Here is a 25,665-nt window from a genome sequence, read left to right on the forward strand (position 1 = left end):
TCTCATCTCTTTTTTATTCCTTTACTTCTCCTAACATGTTTTAATCAAAAGTTATTCTATTTTGAGGGCCAGCCAATGGCTCACTCGGGAGCGTGGTGCTGACAACACCAAGTCAAGGGTTAAGATCCCCTTACTGGTCATCTTTTAAACTAAAAAAAAAAGTTATTCTACTTTTCTGTTCTATTAGCTTTTTAATTAAATGTCTTATTACTATTTTAGTGGTTACTCTAGAGATTACAATACGCTCCTTAATTCATTACAGCCCACCTTAAATCAATGCAAAAACTTTATAATTGTGCAACTCCATTATACACTCTCCCTCTCCCTCTAATGAGCTCTTATGGTTATAGTCTGAATACGTCCTAAAACCACCAAGATATTACTGTTGTTTTAAACAGTCAATATTCATTCATATTTAACCATTCCCATGCTCTTCATTCCTGCCTATATTTCTGCTCTTCTACCCAGAATCATTTTCCTTTAGCCTGAATAATGTCTGTAGTACAGGTATTTCTTGTAGTATGGTCTGCTAGATATAAATTTTATTAGCTGTGTTTGTCTGAAAATATCTTTATTCTGCCATCGTTTTTCACATGGCTAGTATTTTTTATTATATACTGAACTTGTGGTTAATACAGTTATAAGGTCCCAGGATTCTGTTGTCTTTATCAGAAGAATGCTGGGCTTTGTTCTAACAAGCAACTAAATCACTGGTTGGTTACCTGGAACTTTTATGCTTTTTCAGAACACAGCTCTTTTGATTTTTGTCTTAGGACATCAACTTTACTCCTAAGGTGTGGCCCTTCTAGGGTTTCAAAGGAAAAACCAAGGTGTTTGCCAAAACCCTCTAACCTTGAGGGACTCAATTCCAAACTCTGTCTCCATATAATAGACAGTTGCTGAAATCTCTGCTCGGTTCTTCCTGCTTTCCAGCTGTTGTTCACTCCCCAGAATTCTCAAAGTCTCACCCTAAGCATACACAGTTCAGGGGTCAGCCAAGAATTCGGGGGTTCCCATCCTGTGGCTCCCCTCTTTCTGGGACATCCTCCATCCTTTATTTCCAGTGCTCAGGAGGCCTCAAACTCCTCCAATTGCTCAGGTCAGTAAGACTGAGGCTTTCTCCTAGATTTTTATCCATCCCATGCCACACAGACTAGATCTCTTCCAGTCGGGTTCCCAGGAAGAAGGGTATCTGGGGGATCACACAAAAGAGATGATGGGGGTAAGGGGGCAACCAGTTAGCTCACTCGGGAGAACATGGCGCTGATAACACCAAGGTCAAAGGTTCCAATCCCTGTACTGGCTAGCTGCCAAAAAAAGGAAGAGGTGACACCTGAACTACAATTTGAGTACTTAGCCAAACTGAAAAGGTGAGAGGGTGTTCCAGGCAAGAGGGAGAGTGTTTGCAAAGACCCCGAGGCACCCTTCTTATTGATCATGGCAGCTACTACACATGGAGAGGAACAGACTGTGCAATACAGAACATGGGCTCAGGAGCCAGAGAGCCTGTGCTGGAATCCCAGCTCTGTCACTCAGCTTCTTGAAACCTTTGCAAGTGACTTAACCCCTCTATGCCTCATCCTCACCTGTGCTGGGGACAAGTAATACTTACCTCCTAGAATTGTTATAGGGATTAAATGAGTTAATACATGGCAGACACTTTGCACAGCTCCTACAGTCTTCCTGTAATCAGTGCACAGCTCACTTACCGACCCGTCACTTCTATCATGCTGACCCACTGACGTGCACTATCAGGCAGCCCTTGCTTTGCAGAGTTCTAACATGCTCTAGGCAAGTGCCTACTTCTTCCTACCTCATTCCCTTTTCTTCATGTCCTGGGCAGGGCTGAAACAGGCAGACAGCAGAGCACTGAGCTGGTGCCTGGTCACCTCTGAGTGGCTCATAGCTCCATCTCTGCCCTGATGGCTTCTGCCTGAAACCTGCAATAGCCCAGCACTTGGGAGAATGTGGGTACTAATGAAGTTCCAAACTCAATGCCTTGCTCCTGTCAAAGATGGCCTCTCCCCAGTGACTTGATTCCCTCAAACATCAGGACCTCACTTAGAACTAAACTTCAGTCCACATGCTCCAAGAATTTCTCTGTGTAGCCTGGAGAAAAGGTCAGGAGTTCAGTATTCACATGACTGTGTGGGGTTGCTAAAGCAAAAAGGTTAAAATGGAAGACTTCCTCCCTGCAAATCCTCAGGCAGCCTTCTGCCCACACAGTCCCCAACAGGCAGGGCCAGCTGGACTCCCACCAATCCCCTCATCTCAATCCCTGGCAGGTGGCAAACAGCAGGAGTGTTTTTCCTCATCAAGTGGCCTAACTCCTGCACATACTGAAAATACAGCTGTTTCTGCACCTCAGCTTCCAACACAAATTCTCAGAGTAGTCATAGTAGCAAGCACATTTATTATAAAAATAAGTGAACAGGAAATAAATGTGCTTTAACTTCTAGACACATGACAAGTGCCATTGCAGTGCAACAATTTTCAGTGCAGATGTGTGGCTCTGCCGTGGTTGGGGCAGCCCCCTGGTGTGATGTGCAGCTGCAATGCTTTGTTCTACAAACCTTCCAATCCCAGGAGCAGGGGGACACCTTATTCCGCAGAACAGGATGGGGCTTCCACCCTCGGAAACATACACATGGCTCCCACAAGCAGCCATCTCCTTCTGGCAAGCTGCAGCATCCCCAGATGCAGGCTGGGGTAGGGCTAGCATGCTGGCCTGTAAGTATTTCTGCACCTGATTGCTCACAGTTTCGGCCTGACAATCTGGGAGCCCAAATTCCATGAGAGACGGGACTGTGGCCTCCTCCAGTCAAATGCTCCCAACCCCATCTCCACCTCCAGCCTCCAACCCCACTGGCAGTTCCCTCTGACCTAGTCTGTTCCATGGCCAAAGGGGTGAACAATCAGAGTGCCCCAACCCCATTCTGGGGGCACCAGATCTCAGTAGAGCTCAACTCCTTGCATTTGAGCACAAGCAAGTCCCAGCTCACTGGCAGCACTCATCCACATGCCTGAGGAGCTCTTCGCCCTGCTCATCACCAAAGCACCGCAGGCAGTGAGGGCACTGAAGGTCGCCCTGGCCTCCCTGGGCTGTGCTGAAGTGCCTGCTCTCCGAAGGGGATTCCAGCCGCTGAGACCCAGGTCCAGGCCTCCAGCCACCAGGCACCACAAGCTCCAACGCATCAGTCTCTAAGTACTTGGTGGTTTTGCTCCCAGTATGAATCCTGCAGGGGCCTGGCTCTCGGGAGTCCTGGAGAAAAGGCAAGGGTGTGTTTATACAAGCTGTCCTGAAGGTTGCAAAGCCAGGTCTCAGGTTCTAGCAACCAAAGTTACTCTGTCTGTCCCTGAGTGAAACTTGAATCCCTCAGCTTGCTTCCTGCTATACCCAGAATCCAGACAAGGAGATGCTCACAACTGCCTAAAGAGAGCACACACAAGCTCTGTCATATACTCTTGAAGGAGCAAGCCCGAGTGGGATCCACTCTCCACCCCGTTAGTTAGGCAGAAGGTCTAACTGGACCTGTCAGCCACAGGAAAGCTGACCGAGAAGCTGGCCCCGATGACATACCCCATGTGCCACCATGGAGTAGGGGTGGCAGAGTTCAGGGTGGGGAGCCGGTCAAACTGAGTCCCAACCCCACCCTGCACCTCCTCTGGGCTGAACACTCTGGGCCTCGGGGAGGCCTCCAGTGGCAGCAGGGGGTGTCCCTGGCTTGGCCTCACTATCCAATCAGTACAGACTGGCACCACTTGGCACATGTGCTCCCAACATCCGTCACAAAGCACTGCAGCCTACAGTGCACATCACTACTTGTTTGGAAAGTTCATTCCAGTAAGCCTTGATGCTTCCACTTGGCATCTGAATTTGGATGTTCGTCAGTGGGACTACAGGGTATCACTCGCACCTTCAGCACCACTGTCCCCAGGCGTGCCACCCAGGGTCTGAGCAACAGCAAGTGCTCAAGGGGCCACGGGCTACAGCTGAAAGGGACACAGAGGCCACTTACTGCAAAGGCCTCAGTCCCCACCAGGAGTTCTGCCATTAAGGCTAGGTAGGAATCTCTTGGCAAATTCCAGCCTGCAGGACTGGAACTAGTTCCAGTTGATCTCTGGCCCCAGTGTGCTTGGAGGCCACCTGACGCCATCCTCACGATTATACGACTAGTGACCCCTTCAGTCCCAATCAGTGCTTCCTCCCACTCATGGAGGCCAGAAAACCCAAATGCAAGACCAAATCCCAGGAAAATCCATAAGCAAAAACAAAGCTCAGGAAATCCCACACACATCCACGTTGGAAGATGCTCCTGCTCCTGCTGAGGGACATGCTAGAGGATATCCATCCTAGGCCTGCAGTCCTGGGGGCCTTACGAGAACCAGGAATTTGTTTCCCAACCCCCCACATACTCCATTATGTGATGCCAAGAAGGCTGCTGGGGCTGGGCAAGGGCTCTGGGCAGGGCCTGCTGTGGACAATAAAGCCTTCTGGCACCTCCTTGTCAGCCAGTAGACTTGAGGGGACATAGGCCCTCCCCAGGATCCCCCCCTTCATTTAGAAGTAAAAACGGCTGCCTGTGTCCAGACCCCTGCTGTGGACTTAGTCCAAGAGTATAGAAGAAAGAGTGTCCGCCATGACTCATCCGTGCCCCTCGTGCAGGGGATGGGAAACAGAAGCCACCAACAAGGCCCGGCAGATGCTCAGGACAGGGCAGTGTGGGTGGGCCCCACAGCCCCTAGGTCCTTGCTGTAAAGGGCAGCTCCAAGGTCAGCTCAGAATCTCTGCTCCAGCCCTGGGTGTGCATCTATTCCCAGAGGCACCACTACTATCCAGTCCATGTCAGGAAAAGAAGTGCTTTGAGGGGCCCAGGGTTTATCCCACGGCTAAAGATGTATTAGGTACTCACTAACTGGCTAAAGAAACAAACTTCTCCTGGGATTTTTGCAGAGCACAAGTCTGTCAGTGGAGGAGAGGACAGGAAGCACATGGGCACCACAGGTCACATGGTGAGAAATTTCATCAGGTCCAACTCACATCAGGCCTACCTTAAGGCACTCCCGAGGGTGGGCCCAGAGGAGGATGCAGGGCTCACCGGCCTACAAGGCCTTGACCCATGTGCATGGGCTGGGCTAGGGGATGTTGCTGGACACCTGGGGCCTGTGTTACTTCTATGTAACAGGGTAACCAGGGTCCCTGCCTCACAGTGAGGATCAGACATGTATGGAGCTCCCCAGTAGGGAGCCTGGGGCCCAGAACATGCTCTCTGGTAACGTGACAGTGACACACTGGGAGGTAGAACAGCCACCTCTGCTAACACAGGCCAACCTCCCCAACAACTAAACAAAGTACAACAGGGAGGTTTTCCATCACCACAACCCAGGCACTAGACAGGGCAGCTCTGCCCAGAGTTGGGAGGGCCCATTACAACCCTCACCGCCAGCAAATCAGTGTCTTGGCAGACACAGAAACACTCAAAATTCATGAAAACTAAAACAAAAACACTAAGCCTAAGCAAGAGGAGAAATGCCCTTATACTCTACCTGTCTCCAGGACATTTGGTGCAGCAAGGAAGTGACCCTTTCCTCCAGTTCTTGAATCCTACTTTGAGCCCGTTCCCTATCTGCCCTTTCTGACGTGAAGTCATCCTTGTAAGCAAGAATCTGAAAAGAGACAAGACACTCATTTCTGTTCAAGGAAGGAGAAAGTCCCCACTCAGCTGAAAGTCCCACCCACCCCATGAGCACTGCCTGCTGAATGTCAATAAGCCCTCGGCCCAGCCTGTCTGGGGACCACAGCCACCGCCTGCAAGAAGACGTCCAATTAGTGCTGCCAAGAGCCTGAGGTAGGGGCTTACTTGGGAGAGCATGGCGCTGGTAACACCAAGGTGAAGGGTTCAGATCCCCATACTGACCAGCCACCAAAAAGAGTCCAAGGAACACACCTGTTGTTCCAGCATCTGCACCCGCTCCAGCGCGGCATCCTGGGCTATCCTGCTGGCTGTCAGCTCCCGCTTCACTTCTGCATAATCATTTATTTTCTCCTCCAACTGTCTGTTGAGCCGGGAGATTTCCTTCCTCATCAGCTCAGGCTCATGGGTGGCCTGCAGGCCCGTCAGCTTCGCATGGAGCCCCCTCACGTACTCGTCCCGGCCAGCGTCGTAGCGCTGCCACTTGGCGTTGAGGTCTTCCACCTGAGGAGGTGGAGCCGGAAAGCTCCCGGCAAAGGTGGCTTAGACAGCTGCTCAAGCCAATGCCCAACTATGAAGCTATTTATTAGCAATAATTCACGGAGTGAGATTTTCCTCTTAAATGGAAGTTGCCTCCCTCTGTTCTGTGCAGAGGGGACACTGAGCCCACCAGAGAATCCTGAGATACTGTGATGACACCCACTAGCAATGATCTTAAACAGAAGTGGACTTAGTGTCATTTTCCTGACTTAAAAACTGTACATCCTGAGAATAATTCCTGTTTTCCCTTATCGATTTAGAGATTAATTTTGAGGGGATGGAGAAAAACAGGACATGTCCTGTGCATCCTCTTAGGCAAAAAGGGTGGGTCTCTGGGGACTGTGTATCAAACCAAAGTGGCCAGAGGGCAGGAGCAACCTCTATGCATTGGCTGAGAAAAGAATCCTCACTTGGTGAATGTTCTTCTCAAACGAAACGTTAAAGACACTCACATGAATCACCTTCTGTTTTAACAGTCGATTTTCTTCCTGTAACTTCTCAATAGCAACCTGGACAGAAGTGTCCCTGCCTGTATGCTCTGGCTGCATAAGGAAGAAACAGAGAAAGGATACTGTGTCATTACACGTGACTGTCATGTACAGCAAGAGGGGAGAGAGCTAGATCCAGAGGCTGAGGCCACAGATTGTCACTGAATCCTGCAACAAGCAGTTGGTGACTGTTCATTTGATCGAGAAACAAAGCAGAAACAGAAAAGGACTCGCCAATCCCAGCGGTGAAGGGAGAAAAGACTACCCTCACCCTGCCTAGGCCCACCCTCCACCGGGGCCTGGCCACAGCCTGGGCAGTGGTCTCCAGACCACATCATCCTTGACATTTCTTATCCCATCCTACCTACCAGTTTGAGCTGTTTGTCTTTCAGATATTCCAGATTTAAACCTCTAAAGCCATAAAGTCTAAAGGGATCAGCACACCAGATGCAAAAAAATCTTATCACTGAAATTTGCCACTATCACAGGCAGTAGGGAGTGCAGAAGCTTAAACCCTTGTGCACTAGAGAACCCCCAGCCAGGGGACCTTCCAGCTGCCTCAGGTGGGCCTGGTCATGGGCCGGGCTTACCTCCTCCAGAGCCCACGACACCGTCCTGTCTGCAGATAATCTGTTCAACTGTGGTAATTCTGAATGTGGCAGTCTAACCTGTGCCTCATGCAGCAGGGTCGAAGAATTCAGTCACCGAAGCCACATCCCAAACCACCCCAAACAAAAGTTGGCAGACCAAATCAAAAAGTCCCATGAAACATCCTTTTATACCCTAGAAATTCCATGCATCGAACAGTGCAGGGGGCTGTGTATCAGTGACATCATTTCTGAAAATTTCCCTCGAATGACAAAGGAAGTGAATGCCCTAACCCAGACTAAACCAGAAGCCCTGAATGACTCAGGTGAGAAATGACTCGGATTTAGAGGCTGTAATGAGGCACCTGCTCCCCACCATTGGCCCCACCCCCACCTCAGGCTGACCATTGTGTGTGGCTACTTCCAAATCCCCAGAGGGAAATGACACAATGACTCAAAATCAGACAAGGACACACCTCCCCCTCCCAGATGTCACTTTTCTTTTGGTTTCTGAAACACAGTGTGTTCTTTCTGAGGTTCCCTTTTCACAGAATCCACCCAACTGAGAAGGGTGGTTCTCAGATCAATTTTCTCCCCAAGGAGCACTTCAGTGAAACTGTTGTTAGAAGCTGGATGTCCTGCCTGCCCCAGAACATCTCAGAGCGCATGTTTCATCCTTAAACTTATTGCAGCCATAGAGAACTGCCTAGAAAGGACCCAAGCGAAAGGCCCTGTGCCAGGCAGTGTGGGTGAAATGCAGCCTCAGCATGACCCGCCACATAACCAGGGTGAGGTGTGAACCATGTGCCTCGTTTCCCTGTCTGCCCCACACGGATCACCACATGTTGATCAGATCACCAGCAGGAGGAAGATGACCCCCCACCCCCAGTCCTGGGTGCATCCCATCCTCCCACAACCACCCTATGTGATTGCTGATGCTAAAATCCTCACCGTCCATCTTTCCCCCACCAGTCCTTTCACATAGCCACAGCTCAGATCCAGCCTGTCCTGGAGGCCCAATGAGTCCTTTCTCAGGCCCCCACGGCCACCTGGCCCCAATGTCCCCTGGCCCCTGCTCTCTGCCTGCTGCCACCCCACCCCACAGTGCCCAGCTGGGGGTTGCAGTGATAAGACACACAGCAGCTCTATGCCCTTGCTTTGATGACAAGGAGGCTGCAGCCCTGAGGACAACCAGGTCTACTGGCTTGTGGCAGGACATGCTGCTGGCAAGGACATGCCCAAAAGCCAGCTTTGGAGATGACAGTTTAGGCTCTGAACAGGGCCCACAACTGGGCCAGCCCTTATCCCTTCAGATGTATGGAGCCTGCAGAAGGGTGGCACTCATGATCCTTCCAGTGGCTGTGGGCCTGGCCCCTGCACATGTGGCATCTGTAGACACCACCTCCCCGAGAAGTATTGTTTCCTCATCTGCCCAACATGCAACAGGACTTCCTCAGGGCAGCCCCTCCATGCCCAGTGCTTCCCCCTCATCCTCAGATGAAGCAGATGAGACAAAAGTGTCATCTCCCCACCTAGGTGCAGAGTTAGCTACAGGCCGAGTGCTGGAGCCAGTGAGGCAGGCCACCCTGCTTTCCTAGCACATTTCGCATGATCCATCATTCTAAGAGAAACCCGTGGGTAGGCAAGCTTTGCCCCATCAGCTAACTTTTGTTACTGAGAACAGAAGTGGGTTCTGGTGCACCCCCCGACCTCCATGATTATTAAGGGGGGTCTGCAGGCCATGCCTCCTGCCACACCAGGGTCTCCACCATGATTTGGTTACACCATGGCCTACCTCATCAAGACTTTTCTCCCCCGTAGTCCCCTGTGTGCTCTGTTGTTCATCCAGACACTTGGCCAGATGCTGGCACATGTGAGCAGTGGCGGCCAGTGTCCTCCGCAGCTGGTGGGTCTCATCAGCCAAGGAGCGGCACAGAACATCACTGGCAGCCCGGGCCCGTTCCTTCTCTGCCACGCTCCTCCGTAGCAGGACAACTTCTTTCTCTCGCTCATACTGCGGCTGGCTCACCAGCTGCTGCAGCTCCTTCTCTTTTTCCTCTAGTCGCTCAGTAAGTCTCTCAATTTCCTAAGTGAAAGATTTAAAAGCACAGTTCGTTTGATTAAAAGAAGCAATGTCAAGGGGCTGGCCAGTTACTCAGTTGGTTAGAACAATGTTATAACACCAAGGTCAAGGGTTCAGATCCCCATACCAGCCAGCCACAAATTTAAGAAAAAAAAAAAAAGAAGAAGAAGCAATATTAAAAGCAAATGTTCACAAAGCAAAAGAAAATCCAGCATGGATACCCCATCTGTAGGTAACAAATGCACTAATTTGGAGCGTAGGCTTTTGAACTAATTAACTTCGGAGTTTTTCAGACTACAGTGTTGTTCTAAAACTTGGTCTAAAATCCTATTTTCATAAACAAGTTTGTAAGTTTAGATTTTAAATCATCAAATTACTAAAAGTGGCAATTACAAACACTTTTTCTTTTTTGGTGGCTGGCCAGTACAGGGATGGAACCCAGGACCTTGGTGTTATCAGCACCACATTCTACCCAAGTGAGCTAACCAACCAGCCCTCCAAACACTTCTTTCACAGGAAGGGTAGAAACTCCCCTGTAGTGGGTTGCCTCCAAAAGATATGTCCACATCCTAACCCCCAATAACTGAGAATGGGACCTTCCATAGAAATAGGTTCTTTGCAGATGTAATTAGTTAAGATGAGGCCAGACTGGATTAGAATGGGCCCTAATCCAAACACTAGTGTCCTTATAAGGAGAGAAATTTGCACAGACACATGAGAGAAGTCCACGTGAAGACAGAGATTGGAGTGAGCATTTAGAAGCCACGTAACACCAAGGATTGCTGGCCACCACCAGAAGCTGGAAGAGGCAAGGAAGGATCCTCCCTGGAGCCTTAAGAGAGAGCCAACACCTTGATTTCAGGCTTCTGGCCTCTAGAACTGTGAAAAATTAAATTTCTGTTGCTCTAAGTCCCCAGTATGTGGTACATACATACTGTTATATTGTTACAGCAGCTCTAGGAAAACTAACATACCCGACCGAAATTACTTCTTCACAAAAAAAAAAAAATCCTTAAAATTACAATTTTTTAATACCTAGACTGAAATTTGTGCTTTCCTATTTTCAAAGAACCCTCCAACATAAACAGTACATGAGGGAGGTGAAGCAGGCTCAACCAGTCCACCCTACAAACGAAGAAACAGCTTCAGAAAAGTCAGGAACAAACCTGAGCTTCCCCTAGGAGGAAGTGGCAGCAAAAGGATCCTCTGTCTCAGGTATTTGCTTACTTCCCACGCAATGTGAGGAGAGATAGACAACGGTAACCTAAATCTTCCCACCACAATGGAATCAGATACCAGGCCATATTACTAAGGGAATGCTGAATTGTTAATCTCTTAAGTGGCTTTTTTAAGTCATAAAAATAACGTGCATTGCTAAAAACAAAAATTCGAATATACAAAAGGAAATAAAATGAAAACCAAAAATTTCTCCCCCCTCCCCACCACTTCACTATCCAGAGACAACCGCTATTCATTATTTGGGCACATATCTTTCCAGAACATTTATAAGCATCTATAACATACATGTATTTTTACACAAATGGATCATACAGCAACACTGTTCTTTACCTTGCTTTTTTCCTCCTTAATAAGCCACTTTATTCCACGGCACCATAAAGAAACCTGCCTCCTTCTTTTTAACTGCAGCCTGGAATTCCATGATAGATTCCAGATTTATTGACCACACCTCCAATTGACGGACACTGCAGCTGTTTCCTTGTACAAACGCACCAAAGGGAAAAAAAACACCCAGGAGTTGCATGGCCAGGACTGTTTTGAGAGTGGGATTAAGAAATAGGGGCTGGCCAGCTAGCTCAGTTCATTACAGCACAGCTTTATAACCCCAAGGTCACAGATTCGGATCCCCATATCTGCCAGCCACGGAAAAAAAGAAAGAAAGAACTGGCAGAACTCAGGAACATGGCCAGACACCAGGTCCCACCCTGACTCTTGACACCCCTCCTTCCAAATCATCCATGATAACCTACTCTGTGGTTAAGCTCAGCAAGTAATTGCATCACCCTAACCAGGTGACTCAGAGAGTATTCTGGAATTCTCTCAGGGCATTTTTAAGAGTCTTCTCCTTCCCATTTTCTTTAGACTTCACTCTAGAAGCAAACCGGTGGTGACAAGTATGACAAAGTGACAGGTGGAACACCTAACTAGAGACTAACCAGTAAAACTGGGATTTTTGCCTAGAGGCATTTGGCACCTGTATTCTATCATCCCATCACATCTGTGCTACCCTCTGACTTGGAAAATGTCAGAAATCTCAGGGGTGACTCCATTCCCAGCCAGGTGAGAGCTTTTCTCATGAGGCCATTACTTTCATCTTTCTGCTTTATGACCCTGATGACCTCAACCCTGAATAGAGATTAGGCCTTTCTGTACTAAAGGAAAAAAAGAGGCATCTCTCTAAAAGCAGTCCAGTCAGCATCAGCACCTCCTCCTGCAGACAGCCCTTCAGCACCAGGCTGAACCTGCCGGACTGGGAGGCAGGAGGGGCCTCGGTTGTTTGGAAGAGCAGAGAGGGCTGCAAGCCAAGCATGGTGCATTCACTGGGCCACCACCCTTGACTATCTGAGCCCTTCCACACAACTGCAGGCTACCAGCTGGTTCAAAATCACTCAATCTGGATGCTGCCACATGTATGAGGTGCACATGGTGCAGTGGGACATCTACCCAGATGAGAATCAACTGCAGCCTGCTTAACATGAAATGCTATGAACAGGAAAAAGAATGCCAAATCTTAATGTCATCTCAGGTTCTCACTCCTGATTATTTCCATGGTCCTGAACCTAAAACCACACACACAGATCTATTTCTTGGCCTTGAATTTGCTTGTTTTCTTTAAAAATTTACTATTTTGGGGGCTGGCCGGTTGGTTCACTCAGTTAAAGTATTGCATTATAACACCAAAGTCAAGGGTTTGGATCCCCAAACTGGCCAGCCACCAAAAAAAACCAAATTGACCATTTTTGAAGGCATAACAAGCTGGTTAGGGGCTTTGTTCCACGTTCTTTGTGGACAGAGGCTCTTACTTTGGAGCCTCCTGACTGCTCCTCTAAAGTGTCACAGACCCCAGCCACAGCCCCCCCCCCCCCCCAGCATACTTCACGGCCACATCTTACCCCTTGCCTGGCCTTGTTTTCCCTCAGCCAACAATACAGCTTTGGTGTTTGTTACTGGTGGCAGAATGGTAGTGCTCCTGGGCAGTGACCTTTTTTGTCACACTCACCTGAATGAGCCCTAGTTACTCTCAACAGTGGCTCAAAGAATAAACACGGTGCATAAAAAGACCTGATCCTAGAGTACATTTTCATTAAATTTTAAAGCTACTCAAATCAAAAGGTGTGATTTTCAGCAGCATGACAGAGAAGTTTCTCTATCCTTGTCTCTTTCTGATATGAAAACTTACTCAGGGCAAATACATATCGATATATAAAACACAGATATCAATATAAACACAAATACACATAATATGAATGTAAACAGGAATTCTGTAAACAATCCCAATGAAAGCCAGTCTCCCATGGAATCATAAATTTAACATACTTCTGGGCCGGCCCGTGGCTCACTGATAACACCAAGGCCACGGGTTCGGATCCTATATAGGGATGACCGGTTCGCTCACTGGCTGAGCAGGGTGCTGACAACACCAAGCCAAGGGTTGAGATCTCCTTACCGGTCATCTTTATAAAAAATAAAAATAAATAAATAAATAAATAAATTTAACATACTTCTAAGTCCTATAACAACCACAGTGACTGTGGCAGCAGGAGCAGTCAATGCTTTCTTAAGCCCTCGCTCTGCACCAACCATGCAATCTCTATACACCTTTTATGAGACAACTTCTATCATTTCTCTGATTCTACAGATGGCAAACTAAAGCTCACAGAGTCAAGGCAGCTGCCAGAGTGAGTGGGTGAGGAGACAGAGGACCAGCCTCAATAACCTCCATCTACTACAGCTCCCTCAAGCCCTATTCAGGGCTAGAGGACTTTGGGCAAAACCTGGTTTTAAACCTCCCTCCTGCACTGGTCAAACGGAGATAGTAAGAGAAACAAATGTATCTACAAAGAGCAGGACAGCACATCCACAGGCTCCCAGAGCTTCACAAGGACATGGCTCGCTCTCACCTCCACCCCCCAGTCCTTGGCACTGGGTCCATCCCCACACGGATGCCCAGTAAATGTTTAGGAATAAGAGTAGGCCATACAAAGACAGATCAGGGCCTGGGTCCTCAAGTGGTATACAACACAGATGCAGAAAACCCACAGACACATGGCTGACTATAGGGGAGGAGGTAATGAACCTGAAGGACTTGCCGGCCTCTTTTTTTTGGTCTTAAAAATCAGCTTTCAAAAATCCATATAAAAATCACCTCACTCACACAGAGACTTGTTAGGTAACAACATATAGCCAGCTCAGAGCTGGCTTTTCCCCTCAATGATGAGGCCTTGCCACAGCCATTTGAAAGAGGTAGAACCACTGGGAGATAGCACACTGCACATCTGGCTGCTCACAACGGCAGGGCAGCCCTACAAAGAGCTGCCTGACTCGTCCTCCCCCGGCAGTGTGAGGACCCCAGGATCCCTCAAGCTCCTGGGCTTTCAGCACTTGTTCCTGGCTCTGAAGTTGGAGAGGTTTGTGCAGGTTCATGCGGCTAAGTGCCTGTCCAGTTAGTGACAGTTCTTAGGAAACAACAGCACCTTGACCACTGTGATCAGACAGCAAGGCCTGTGCTAGAGCACGGCTTTGTGCTCAGGACACAAAAGTGTGCAGAACTCTATTAATAGTCTTGTGGATCAGCTTTAAAAATAAGAGGCATAACCTCTTGGCTTCATCCCTGTATTAGTTTGCTAGGGCTGCTGTAACAAAGAACCACAAAACGTGGCTTAAACAATAGAAATTTATTGTCTCACAGTTCTGGAGGCCAGAAGTCTAACATTTAGGTGTCAGCAGGGCCACACTCCCTCCAGGCACTCTAGGGAAGAATCTTCCTTGTCTCTTCCAGCTTCTGGTGCTTGCCAGCATTCCTTGGCTTGTAGATGCATCACTCTAATCTGTCTCTATCTTCACATGACCTCCTTCTCCCTGTGTATCTTCACATGGCTGTCTTAGAAGGACAACAGTCACTGGATTAGGACCCAACCTAATCTAGTATAACCTTGTTTTATTATATCTGCAAAGACTGTTTTCAAATAAGGTCGACATTCACAGGTTCCAGGTGGATATGAATTTTGGGGGGACACTGTCCAACCCAGTATAGTTCCCTTTCTCTCTCCTTCATGGGCAGCCCTTACAGGGTGCCAAAGTGCGGGCTGCAGCCCAGCTCATAGCTGGTGCTGATGGGACTGTGAGAGAACAGAAGAAAACAGGAATTATAAATAAGAAAGGCCAGTACCCTGAGCCGATTGAATACACCAAGCAATTAGGATATGCCCTGGGGAAGCAGTGATGAGTGAGCAAGACCCTTATTATCCATTGAAGAGCTTAATGGGGAAGCAAGGCAAACACAGTAAGGACAAAAACTAACATGGCCTATTGTTAAGGGTGTACACTATTAATCTCTAGTAAAAGTATGGCAAAACACAGAGAGAAAAGCAGGAAGAGAAAGGGAGCTGATATGCCAGGACCAGGTGGAGCTCCTAAGGCCAGTCCTCAGGGTGGTGATAGGATTGAGCAGTTACGAGCCACACAGTGAATTAGCACCATTATTCCAGAAAGTCTTAACTACAGGGTGTTTGCAAAGTTATCCATTCAGTCCTCTTGTTACAGATAAGGAGAATCCCACTGTGACAATAGTGAGGACCACAATTCTCTGGTCTAATCTGGCCCCATCACACGCTGGTCACCTGGGAGTTCTCCACATCTCTGCACCTCAACATTCTCTCTGGGAGCCCTCGGTCCCTACTGGCCCAGAGTCCCTGCTCCTAATGAGCTGAGCTAGCTGATATAGTCATCGATGAGTGCAATTTACCGATGGCTTATTCCTCCCATGGTTTTTTCTTTTTTCTTTTTTTTTTTTTTTGTCTTTTTCGTGACCGGCACTCAGCCAGTGAGCGCACCAGCCATTCCTATATAGGATCCGAACCCGCGGCAGGAGCGTCGCTGCGCTCCCAGCGCCGCACTCTCACAAGTGCGCCACGGGCTTGGCCCATTCCTCCCATGGTTTTAACTCTGCACCACTATCTCAGTGAACCCAGGGCTTCTGGGAGGTGATAAAACTCTCCATCCTTCCACAAGTTCTGAGCAATCCCAGATTGAATGCTGTGGTAAGCAATAAACATGTAGTTGCATAGGATAACAGATCATTAAAATGCTCCTTAAATAATTAAAAATCCCAAAACAAAGCCTACAAGTTGGGAGTGGGAAGACCAGTACTATTGGGACCACAAATCTGGTTTTACCTGCAGCCACCAGGCCTGGTTAGTGGCCATGAATACATACAGGACACTAGGAGCACATGCAGACTGAACACCAGACTATGAGCATAGTCCTGCTCCGGTTGTGAGGTGCCCACATCCCTTAACTGCTCCTACCAACGGGCTGGCAATGGGTTCAGAAGGTCTCTTCAGGTCTCTCTTCTGTGTTCATCTGTGTCTACAGGTGTCCACAACATTAAAATCAGTGGCGCAGACCAGGTGACTTTCAAATTTTCCTTCTTGGACACAAGGAAATAATTACGATTTGTAATAATGAACTTGTTAATCATACTGATTCGGTCATCGCATATTGTACACAAATACTGCTAGTCAACTCAATACCTGATAAAGATGTATAATCAATTATGTTTCAATTAAAAAACAAATTTAAATAAATTTGTCTTCTCATCTGATGAGTTATGATCCACTTTCCAGGAGGGAGAGAGCTGGAATGGGGAAGACGTTTGGCTGCTAAAGGTATTTTAAATGATGCAGATAAGAAAATACTGACAATATAACATTAAATAAAATTATATAGACAGCATGACCATGGCAAGGTCATGCCATTATATAGACAACCATGCCAAGGATATATATGTACCCTAGCACACAGGAAAAAACAGGAAGGGGGCATGCCAAGAAATTAACAGTTTATCCCTGCACTGTGGAATTATGGTGGCGGTTGTTTTATTCTTTATTCTTTCCTTTATTTTTCAGATATCAAAATTACTTCTATAATTTTGGAGAGAAACATGTTTTTTTTCCTAAAATCTGGCTGTAGAGCCAAGCCTGGAAACAAAATCTATCTTCTTCATGCCACTCCCTTTGGAGACCTACTTTCTTGCCAGGGAAAACTGGAATGTTATGTATGATAGCCATGGATCAAACGCAATAACAGATGTCAGAGTTCACTCAAATGTTTGAAGCACTTAAAATAACTCAGAGAAAAGTACTGTTACTCTTGCTTCTGTGCTGCACGCTCATGGCATTTCATAAAAAACAGAAGTAACATCAACGACAAGGAAGAGGGGGAGAAAGGACCTAACTCGGTTATCAGACCCTGGCAGGCGATGCGCTTCTCATTACTTGCACTGCCGAGCTGAAGTGCACCCAGCTGGGACACACACTGCACAGAGCCCTAGAAGCCAGAGCTGCGCACACACACCTCAGAGCGGCCCGAGAACACGGCCCTCAAGACAGCGCCTCACACACGGCCCTCAAGACAGCGCCTCACACACGGCCCTCAAGACAGCGCCTCACACACGGCCCTCAAGACAGCGCCTCACACACGGCCCTCAAAGACAGCGCCTCACACGCGCCCCTCAAGACAGCGCCTCACACGCGCCCCTCAAGACAGCGCCTCACACGCGCCCCTCAAGACAGCGCCTCACACGCGGCCCTCAAAGACAGCGCCTCACACGCGGCCCTCAAGACAGCGCCTCACACACGGCCCTCAAGACAGCGCCTCACACGCGGCCCTCAAAGACAGCGCCTCACACGCGGCCCTCAAGACAGCGCCTCACACGCGCCCCTCAAGACAGCGCCTCACACGCGCCCCTCAAGACAGCGCCTCACACGCGCCCCTCAAGACAGCGCCTCACACACGGCCCTCAAAGACAGCGCCTCACACGCGGCCCTCAAGACAGCGCCTCACACGCGCCCCTCAAGACAGCGCCTCACACGCGCCCCTCAAGACAGCGCCTCACACACGGCCCTCAAAGACAGCGCCTCACACACGGCCCTCAAAGACAGCGCCTCACACGCGCCCCTCGGGCCCCTCGGACCCCGGCGCCCCGCCCGCCCCTCGGGCCCCTCTGACCCCGGCGCCCCGCCCGCCCCTCGGGCCCCTCTGACCCCGGCGCCCGCACCCTCACACGCGCGCACCCCGCTCTGGCGCCCGAGGGCCCAGGGCCCGCCCGCCCCCGCACCTGGCGCAGCTGGGCCTCGGCGGCGCCGCCCTCCCGCCGCCGCAGCTGCTCCCGGAAGCACGCCACCTGCTCCAGCAGTGCGTCCACCAGCGACGGCGCCGCGTCCCCCTCGAGCGCGGCCAGCCGGGCGCGGAGACGCGCGATGAGGGCGTCGCGGGCCGCCAGCTGGTCCTGCAGGCGCCGCAGCTGCTGCCCCGCCTCGTGGTACAGGCCGCAGAGCGCGGCGGCCGCGCGCGGGGCCCCTTCCCGTCCGCACGACCCCACGTCCCCGGACGACATGGCTGTAGGCCTCCCGGGAACGGCGCGCGGCCCCCGGCAACTTCTGCGCCTGGCCTGGCGGGCCGCCGGCCTTCCCGGAACTTTTCCCGGCCCCGCCCCCGTGCCGAGTCCCCGCCCCGATCAGGCCCCGCCCCGCCCCGAGCCGGCCCCACCCCTGACCCGAGTCCCCGCCCCCCGTCCGGAGGCCCCGCCCCGAGCCGGCCAGGCCCTGCCGTCCGCACTCTTGACCCGCCTCCCAGGCCAGTCTGCCAGCGGCCCCGTCACGCACCCCGCCACCCCCTGAGTCTGGGTAGTTGTTGGACCCGGCCGGTGGCTGTGATGTGGGGTACAGCGGCCTTTGATGCAGCTACTGATGGGAAGAAAAGAAGGAGTCAAAGACGACCCCTAAGTATTGCACCTGGGCTTGGGTCCGAATCTGCCCCTGGCCCTGCAAGGCTCTTCGGCTACACGGAGCAACGGGTAAAGGGCCACGTTCCAAGAGCTAAGCTTCCAGCTCGCCAGTGCCTTTGGTCACATAGGGACACCGAGTCCAGAGAGGTGCCCTACCCAGCTAGGGCGCCTGGCGGTGGCCCAGAGCCGGGTGGTGACCCAGACCTGGCGCCAGACCCCCGCATATCCCTTTCTAAGGTCGCAAGTATGGGCGGGACAGTCTTGGTGCCAGAAGCTGTTCTTAGAGCAGAAGGCAGCAGGGACCTGACCCTTTCCCACCATCACCTGACCATCTCTTTCCTTCCCTCAACTTCCCAGACAAATGCTGAGCGTTTTTCCAACTGTGTCAGATGGTGTTTTCAGGGTCGATCCTCACACTTGGCTCCCAGTAAACTTCAAAAAGTTATTTCTACCTCGAAAGCCTTAATTGCGGGCAACAAGACTGGCGCTGTGAACAGGATCAGAAGGAGGAACCTCGACTACCTGCTGGACTCCCCCACTCTCGGGTGGGTACCACCAAAGGACCTCTTGGGTCCACTAGCTTGGAGTCTCCACTGGGTGTAACTGGTCAGCCTCTTCTCAGATCCGCGAAACTTACATATTTAGTTTGAGCTTCCAGTTTATTGGAGCTGGTTACCCCTTTTCCGAGGGTCTTTACTATATCAGAGTGAGAGGTCCTGCCTTGAATGACAAGGCGGGTCTTATTTCTCGGTTCTTGGGCACGGTTAATTTGGTAGCTCCTAATCTGGTTTCTCTGGGCAATTTCATGCAAGACAGTCTCTCCTTAGTTTTCTCTAACTACGTGAGAGCACTCTTGCTCGGAAGGTTAAGAGACACTGGCTCCCTCTGGCCACGTGGCTTTCTGGGGAAACTGGAACTTGGGAAGTGCTGGGACACTCCTGCCCACAGTGTGCAGAGGTCTCATAGGACACCCATATAATGTTAAAATTATTGCTTGGCCGGGAGGTGTGATATGAGGCCTGCAAGCACCCGACTGTTTAGGCATTTTGGGGAGACTGAGACCCGTAAGAGGGATGAGTGGCTCCAGTGTGAAATCCAGAGGAGCGATGCCCATAAGCTGCACATAGATCCACCCCACTGGCTTGCCTGGCTTGAAAGAGCTGTAATGGAAAATGAAGCTTCCAGACTGGAAGGCGCATCTCTCTTTCTGTACCAGCTGGTTTTGTGTATATTACTTATGGGCCCTTTATTTGTGAATATCTTGAGAAATGGATCACAACAAAGCCAATTGCTTTGCTTTAACTAAATTTGTTGTAGTTTTGTCCTTTGACAGTTCTGGCGACCACAGGGGGATGTTGTTGGAGTGAGCAGGACTGAAGCCATGTTGGGACCTAAAACTGCCTGGACTGTGGAGGGGCGTAGGATTTGAAAAAGGACAGTTTTTTTCTCTCCACTCCTGCTTCCCATCCCCTGACTTTCTTATCTCACTCACTAAGTAGGAAAACAAGGCCAAGAAGCTAATTAGTACTTTGCAAAGCTAACGGTTCTTTCTTTGAAACTTATAAAGTTTTGAGAAATGATCAAGGCCAAATGACTGAAGCTGGCCTTGGGCACCAGACAAATAGACGGGTGCAAATCGAAATCTTGCGGGGTCCTGAGATGACAGCAAAGATGAGAAGAGAAACCAGATGAGGCCTTGGCGAGACTTTGTACCTGACCCATAGACACGGACCCCTCGTAGCTCACGTCTCCTTCTCTCCTGCTTTTCACCTCCCACGTTCCATTCCTTCAACCCTTCCTTTAAAACCCTTCAGTAAATGTAAGTCTTTGGGATGGTGAAATAGAGCTCCCTACACCCTCATAACGTAGCTATCTGCTTCTGTGAAATCGCTTGCTTAACCTAAGTAACTCCATTTTGCCCCCTGTCTGACCTGCAGACTACCCCCCTCTTCTGCATGAGAAACCGCTGACCTTCTCATAGAAACAAAAAACAATTGCACAGAAACAGGAGCCACACACAGTGAACTATTACATGGGAATGGAGCCACACGCGGTGAACTATTCCATGGGAACGGGAACCACACACAGTGAAAACTTGCATGCTCGGTTGCTCGAGCGGCTCATTCTCGGCCTCTGTGACCGAGCTCCCTAGCTGGCTTTGTGCACCTGGACAAACCCGTGTGCCAACAGGATGTAGTTTTTTCCTTTAAAAATCCTACAAGACCAAAGCCCGACGCCACTCTTCTTTGGTTGCAACTTGGGAGATGGATGCTGGCCAGCTGGAGTGAATAAACTGCCCTTTTCTGCACGAGTGGCGTGTAAGTGCATTTCTTGTGGGAGGGTGCCTCACGACAATGGGACAGCCTACCGTCTCCTTCAGCTGAATACGTCTGCTTTTCTAACACCAACCATTTGACTTCTGAGGTTTTTTTTCTTTCCTTCTCAAGGGGGCAGGCAGCCGAACCTGAGTCCAGTAACAATGTGGAGGAGACTGCTGACCACCCCAAGACCCTTTGAGGAATACAGAAAAGACACTGCTAACCCCTCCTTTTGGGGACCACTGTCTTCCTCATGGAGCCCTGAGAGTTGTGAGTCCCTCTCAGGTCTGAGCTTTGCTCTCTTTGCATTTGAGCCCCCTGATTCCTTTGGCTTTGGGATACCCAGGGTTAGTTCGTGCTGTGGCAGGGCACATGACCTTTGGGTTTGCAGTGGCTGATGAGTCACCAGCAAAAAGGGCTGCAGTTTTAATATTGCAGATTTGGGTAAGGAGGGGCCTCAGGTGTCTGACTGGATCAGACAGAAACTGGAGAATCATTGGCTAAGTTTGGTGGGGAGATCTCAGAGCCAAAGCCATCTTGGCTCTAAAAAAAACCAAGATTCAACATAAGAATGGGATCCCAATTTCTAAAGTACTCTGCCTTCTGGTATGTCTGTCGTTTTTGTGTATAGGAATTATGTAACACCAAGGTCAAGGGTTTGGTTCCCTGTACCCACCAGCCACCAAAAAAAAAAAAAAAAAGTATGACTGCAGAAGCTGCAAATACTTACAAAAGTGGCAAAATATCACTAAAAATATTTTCAGAATTACAGTGGCCCTGATGTAGAATATTCCAAAGACTGATCCTTTCCCTCCCATGAATAGCTATGTGCTTTCTTGTTTGTCTGGTTCTTTGTTCTGAGAAGTTGGCTTGACTTTCTGTCTGTTGGGGGCACATGATTTATAGGGCCTGCATGTGCGGGCAGCCAAACAAAAGGTTGGGAGCCCCAAGAATATGTCCAGACAGATATGCAGGTTGTACCCCATTTGCAGCTAGACCCACTGTTGCCAGCTCTTAAGGCATTATCTGTCTTTTAGATATTTTGAGGAGAGGCTCTGGGTCTTGGAAGGGCTAAGGTACATTTTAAAATAAGGGTACCTTAATTAGGCCCACCCATAAGCTTTTAAAAAGATTTAAAATTTTTTATTGCTTCTTTAAAAGATTGTTCATAGATGGCCAAGTGAAAAGCTTAAGGAGGAGGGGTGTTGGCTTGGCCAGAAGTGGCATCTGTAGGGAGAGAGAGCAGAGTGGCCTTGCTTGGCTGGTGGGACAGGGTTGGTGGCACTAGGCCCAGCAGGGTTGTGTAGCTGGGTGTGAGGCCAGAAAGAAGAAAGGATCCTCCCTGGCTTATATATAGTTGGTTATATGACCACAACCTCTGAGGTCCCAGCAAGAGTCCTAACATCTAGGAGCTGTAACACCACAACAGGCTCCCCAAAACTAATCCCGACAAGCACATCTAAGGGTTAAAGCTACCTTTCCAGATACTCCAACAGCTAAGTCACGTTTCCAAGGACATTTGCATCACCTGTGGAAAACATTGGGCCCTTGCACACCAGATGTCCTTAACAGCTCACCTCATCATCCCCCTGCACAAAAGTTGCAGCACCAGCAGACAGCCAAAGCAACTACTGAGCTGCTTTTCATCAGCAAGTAGATGTAATATCACTGCTGTTAGGTTCGGCGAGATGGAGAAAAGGGAGAGAGAGACCCAAGCCAGGTGCCATTTCAGCCAAAAAGTTTTTTTCCACTAATGTGAAGGGGAGACTGTGTCAGATCAGTTCCCCCAAAGAAAGGAAAGCAGGAGTTTACAAACCTCTGAAGGTTCTGGCAGAGTAACAGGCAACTTCGAAATCAGTGCTATGTAAGGTGACATAGCGCTTGTACTCTCTGCTAACACCTGGATGGTCAGGGCATAGGCTTCTAATTAGTGTCGCTACTACATCATTGCAAAGTGCTCCAGCCCGAAGCTGGCCACCACAGCCCACAAGACAGTCCTCTGATGATAACAGTCATGGTTACCCCTTCCCAGGACAGTAATTTTGCAGCTCATTCCCTGAGCAGAAAAGGGAAAGAGGAGGGAGAGAAGGGGGAAGGTTGCTTAACCTGGCTGTGCTGATGCTAAGCTGGCCACGAGGCCTAACAACTGCCAACAAAACAGACTGCCCACAGTCTCTCCTCACCATATCAATACCAGTGGAGACCGTGCTAAGAAAAACCAGCGTGCCTAGACGAGGACCCCTTCTCTTCTTGAGTCGCTAGGATTTGAAGGAGAAGGAGATACTCTATGACCTGTGCCACTGGTAAGTGACTAACAGTTTTTTACACACTGAACTGGTCCTGAGAACTGAGATGTCTTCTTTGTAAGTGAAGAATATACAAGGTAATCTTGAAGAACTGCACAGTGGTGTGTTGCTTTGCCCCCATGGATTTGTCACCCTACTTCCTCTGGGTGATAGAGCCACAAAGGATTACTCAAAGCCCATCTCTTCCGAGCAGTGAAAGACCCCAAAGTAGTTAACCTCCTGCCGGAACCCTCAAGCAAGTAGCATTCCTTCCTTGGGAAATTAACCCCGAATTGGAGTTCTCTTCCTGCATTTATTTTCCAGACCAGGAAGTTACAGGAAGAGAACATAGGTGGGGTTATCGTTTAACAGTATAGGCTGGTAACTTTCAGTGAAACAAGACAGATGACATTCCAGTAAGGCAACAAAGTGGTCCTATCAACAACAGCTTCATCTTAGCAAACATCCCTTCTCCCTCCAGCAATTTTCCAGTATCTATACCTATCAATCAGTAACTAGTCTGTCCTAGAGCCAGCAACCTTGCTGTGCCACAAATCTTTATTTTACACCAGAGACTTTATAGCCTGAGAAAAATTTCCAGTCCTCTGCAAGGTCAATATTCGAAACCACAAGGCTTTGGAAAACCAGGCCCTGTGAAGTACATTTGCTTTATAGTCTATTCCACAGTGGTGTGGCCAGAGTGTACTTTGTGTGTGTAATGGACTGGGACACAGACAAATTAATCTTGGTCAAAGGATTTTTCATCTCTTGTTTCTATTGGCCAATATTAGTGTTCTGCTGGCTTAGATTGTTACCTTTTTCTGGTTCCTTACTCTATTTTGTCCTACTGGGTCCCAGAAATCTCTTTCCTGATGCCTCATCAGAATCGGAAAGTGAGGAAGAAGAAAGCACCAGCTACCTGAATGACAATTCTAGGGAAGAGTGGGACTCCTCTGAAGAGCAGGACCCTGTGGCACCCAACTCAATACCTGTTGAGGGTCTTGTCTGGTAGGTTAAGTATCTTTTGAAATATTCTACAACTTGGATACCTTTAAATCCTGATTCCTAGTCATATCATGCTAAACTCTTGGATCCAAGCACACCGGTCCATATACCTCGAGAGATGGGGTTAAGACTCTCCCATTGCACCCATTGTGTCCCCAACTGAACCAATGCCTGAATGGCCCCTCTGGCCTCTCGTGGAGTCTCACCTTTTCAAAAGCCTCTTACAAGTCCCAGCTGGCTCTCTAATGGAGCACTGCATCTGCCACCGAATAGTTAAGCCAAACATGGAGTAGAGTCACTCCCACACCTGAATACCTGAAACAGACCCCTTATTCACGTGTTTCTGGTTGTTGCTGTGGCTGGATAACTGAAACAGTAAGGAAACCACCTTCACTGAACACATCCACACTGTTTACTCCTATATTGACTTCCACGCGGCAGTTAAACTCCTAATGGCTTCGCTGTAAATTTCCACCATTTGCTCTGGTATCTGTGATGTTGCTAATTGAGAAAGGGACACAGAGTTAATCCCTACACAGCCCACAGCTGAGAAACTAATGTCTTCTCAACCAGTCCATGGCATGCCCGGCAAGCCAAAGCACTACCAAGCACCCAAAATATACCCAAGGGTCCTATAACTCTGCTACAGAAAATGTGCCTTGTGCATACCCTTTGACAAACCCTGTGGATGAAATGAGAACCTCAATGGAGAATTAGTCAAAAGACAGAGTAGGGACATGCCCCAGGGAGGTGGTTCATAAATATTCAGACTGGATTGGCCAGGGCCTTCACACCAGGTGGACGAGGATGGGGTGGGGGGCAGAGGTCAGCATTAGGAATTTGCATGTGGGACAGAGACGGTAGGGAAGGTCGGGCGTGCATCTCTCTCTGGCGGAGATGCCTGTGCACTTTGGCACTTGCCTTCGCTTGGTAATAAAGCTCTATCATGTTCGGTTTCTCTGTCCCTCCCTTCCTTTCCTTTTGCTGGTCTATGAAAGATTCTTCTTTCATGAACCAAGAACCTGGATATGCCACCCAGTAACAATATTACAAATGATAAATTGAATATCCTTCACATTCAGTTCTCCCCTGCCAACCCCCAACCCCTAATGTACTCTGCTCATCTGAATGGACTTTAACTAGATTCATGATTTTTAATGGGGAGGAAAAAGCAGACCCCACCGCTTTTGTTAGCCCGCTTTCAGAATAACCACGTGTAAGGCAGTAGGTTGGCTACCCCAATGATGCCTTTCTGAGTGCACGCATCACTGACATTCAATTCTAATGAGGAATTTGAATTAAACAGAATAACTGTACTAAAGGAAAATAATGGATTTCTCTCCCAGCTTTTGTATAGATAAGCCTGCGTATGACACCCTTTAGGGATTCCTGTCTCGTTGGGGCTGGGGGAGGTGTGTGTGTCGTTTCACACCTAACCTGCACTACTCCAAACCTGTTGCTGCCTTCAATTACAGCATGAACATTCTATATCATAGACCCCCACCAGGCTGCCTCTGGCTAAACTGGCCTAGAAAACCATCCCTTGGGATTAAACAGACACCTGTTCTATAGGGAATATGTTTCCTGAATCTTGGCACTCAGACTTTAGTCAACCGCAGATAAAACACGTTCCAAAAGATG

General features: G+C 49.2%; 1 protein-coding gene and 1 pseudogene across 1 annotated transcript; one reads left to right on the top strand and one right to left on the bottom strand.

Moving 5' to 3' along the window:
* Window positions 1–2,437: 2,437 nt before the first annotated feature.
* Window positions 2,438–18,108, bottom strand: TNIP2 (TNFAIP3 interacting protein 2). The gene is made up of 6 exons (XM_063108366.1): window positions 17,748–18,108; window positions 9,104–9,394; window positions 6,686–6,775; window positions 5,949–6,197; window positions 5,548–5,667; window positions 2,438–3,262 (listed from the first exon to the last, which is right to left on the bottom strand). The coding sequence occupies exons 1-6, from the start codon at window positions 18,024–18,026 to the stop codon at window positions 2,999–3,001; spliced, it is 1,293 nt and encodes a 430-aa protein (XP_062964436.1). The 5' UTR covers window positions 18,027–18,108; the 3' UTR covers window positions 2,438–2,998.
* Window positions 18,109–18,344: 236 nt separating this feature from the next.
* LOC134386382 (DDB1- and CUL4-associated factor 16-like) lies at window positions 18,345–24,491 on the top strand (annotated as a pseudogene).
* The last annotated feature ends 1,174 nt before the right edge of the window (window positions 24,492–25,665 follow it).

The sequence above is a fragment of the Cynocephalus volans genome, chromosome 9, assembly GCF_027409185.1.
Source record: "Cynocephalus volans isolate mCynVol1 chromosome 9, mCynVol1.pri, whole genome shotgun sequence".
NCBI lineage: Eukaryota > Metazoa > Chordata > Mammalia > Dermoptera > Cynocephalidae > Cynocephalus > Cynocephalus volans.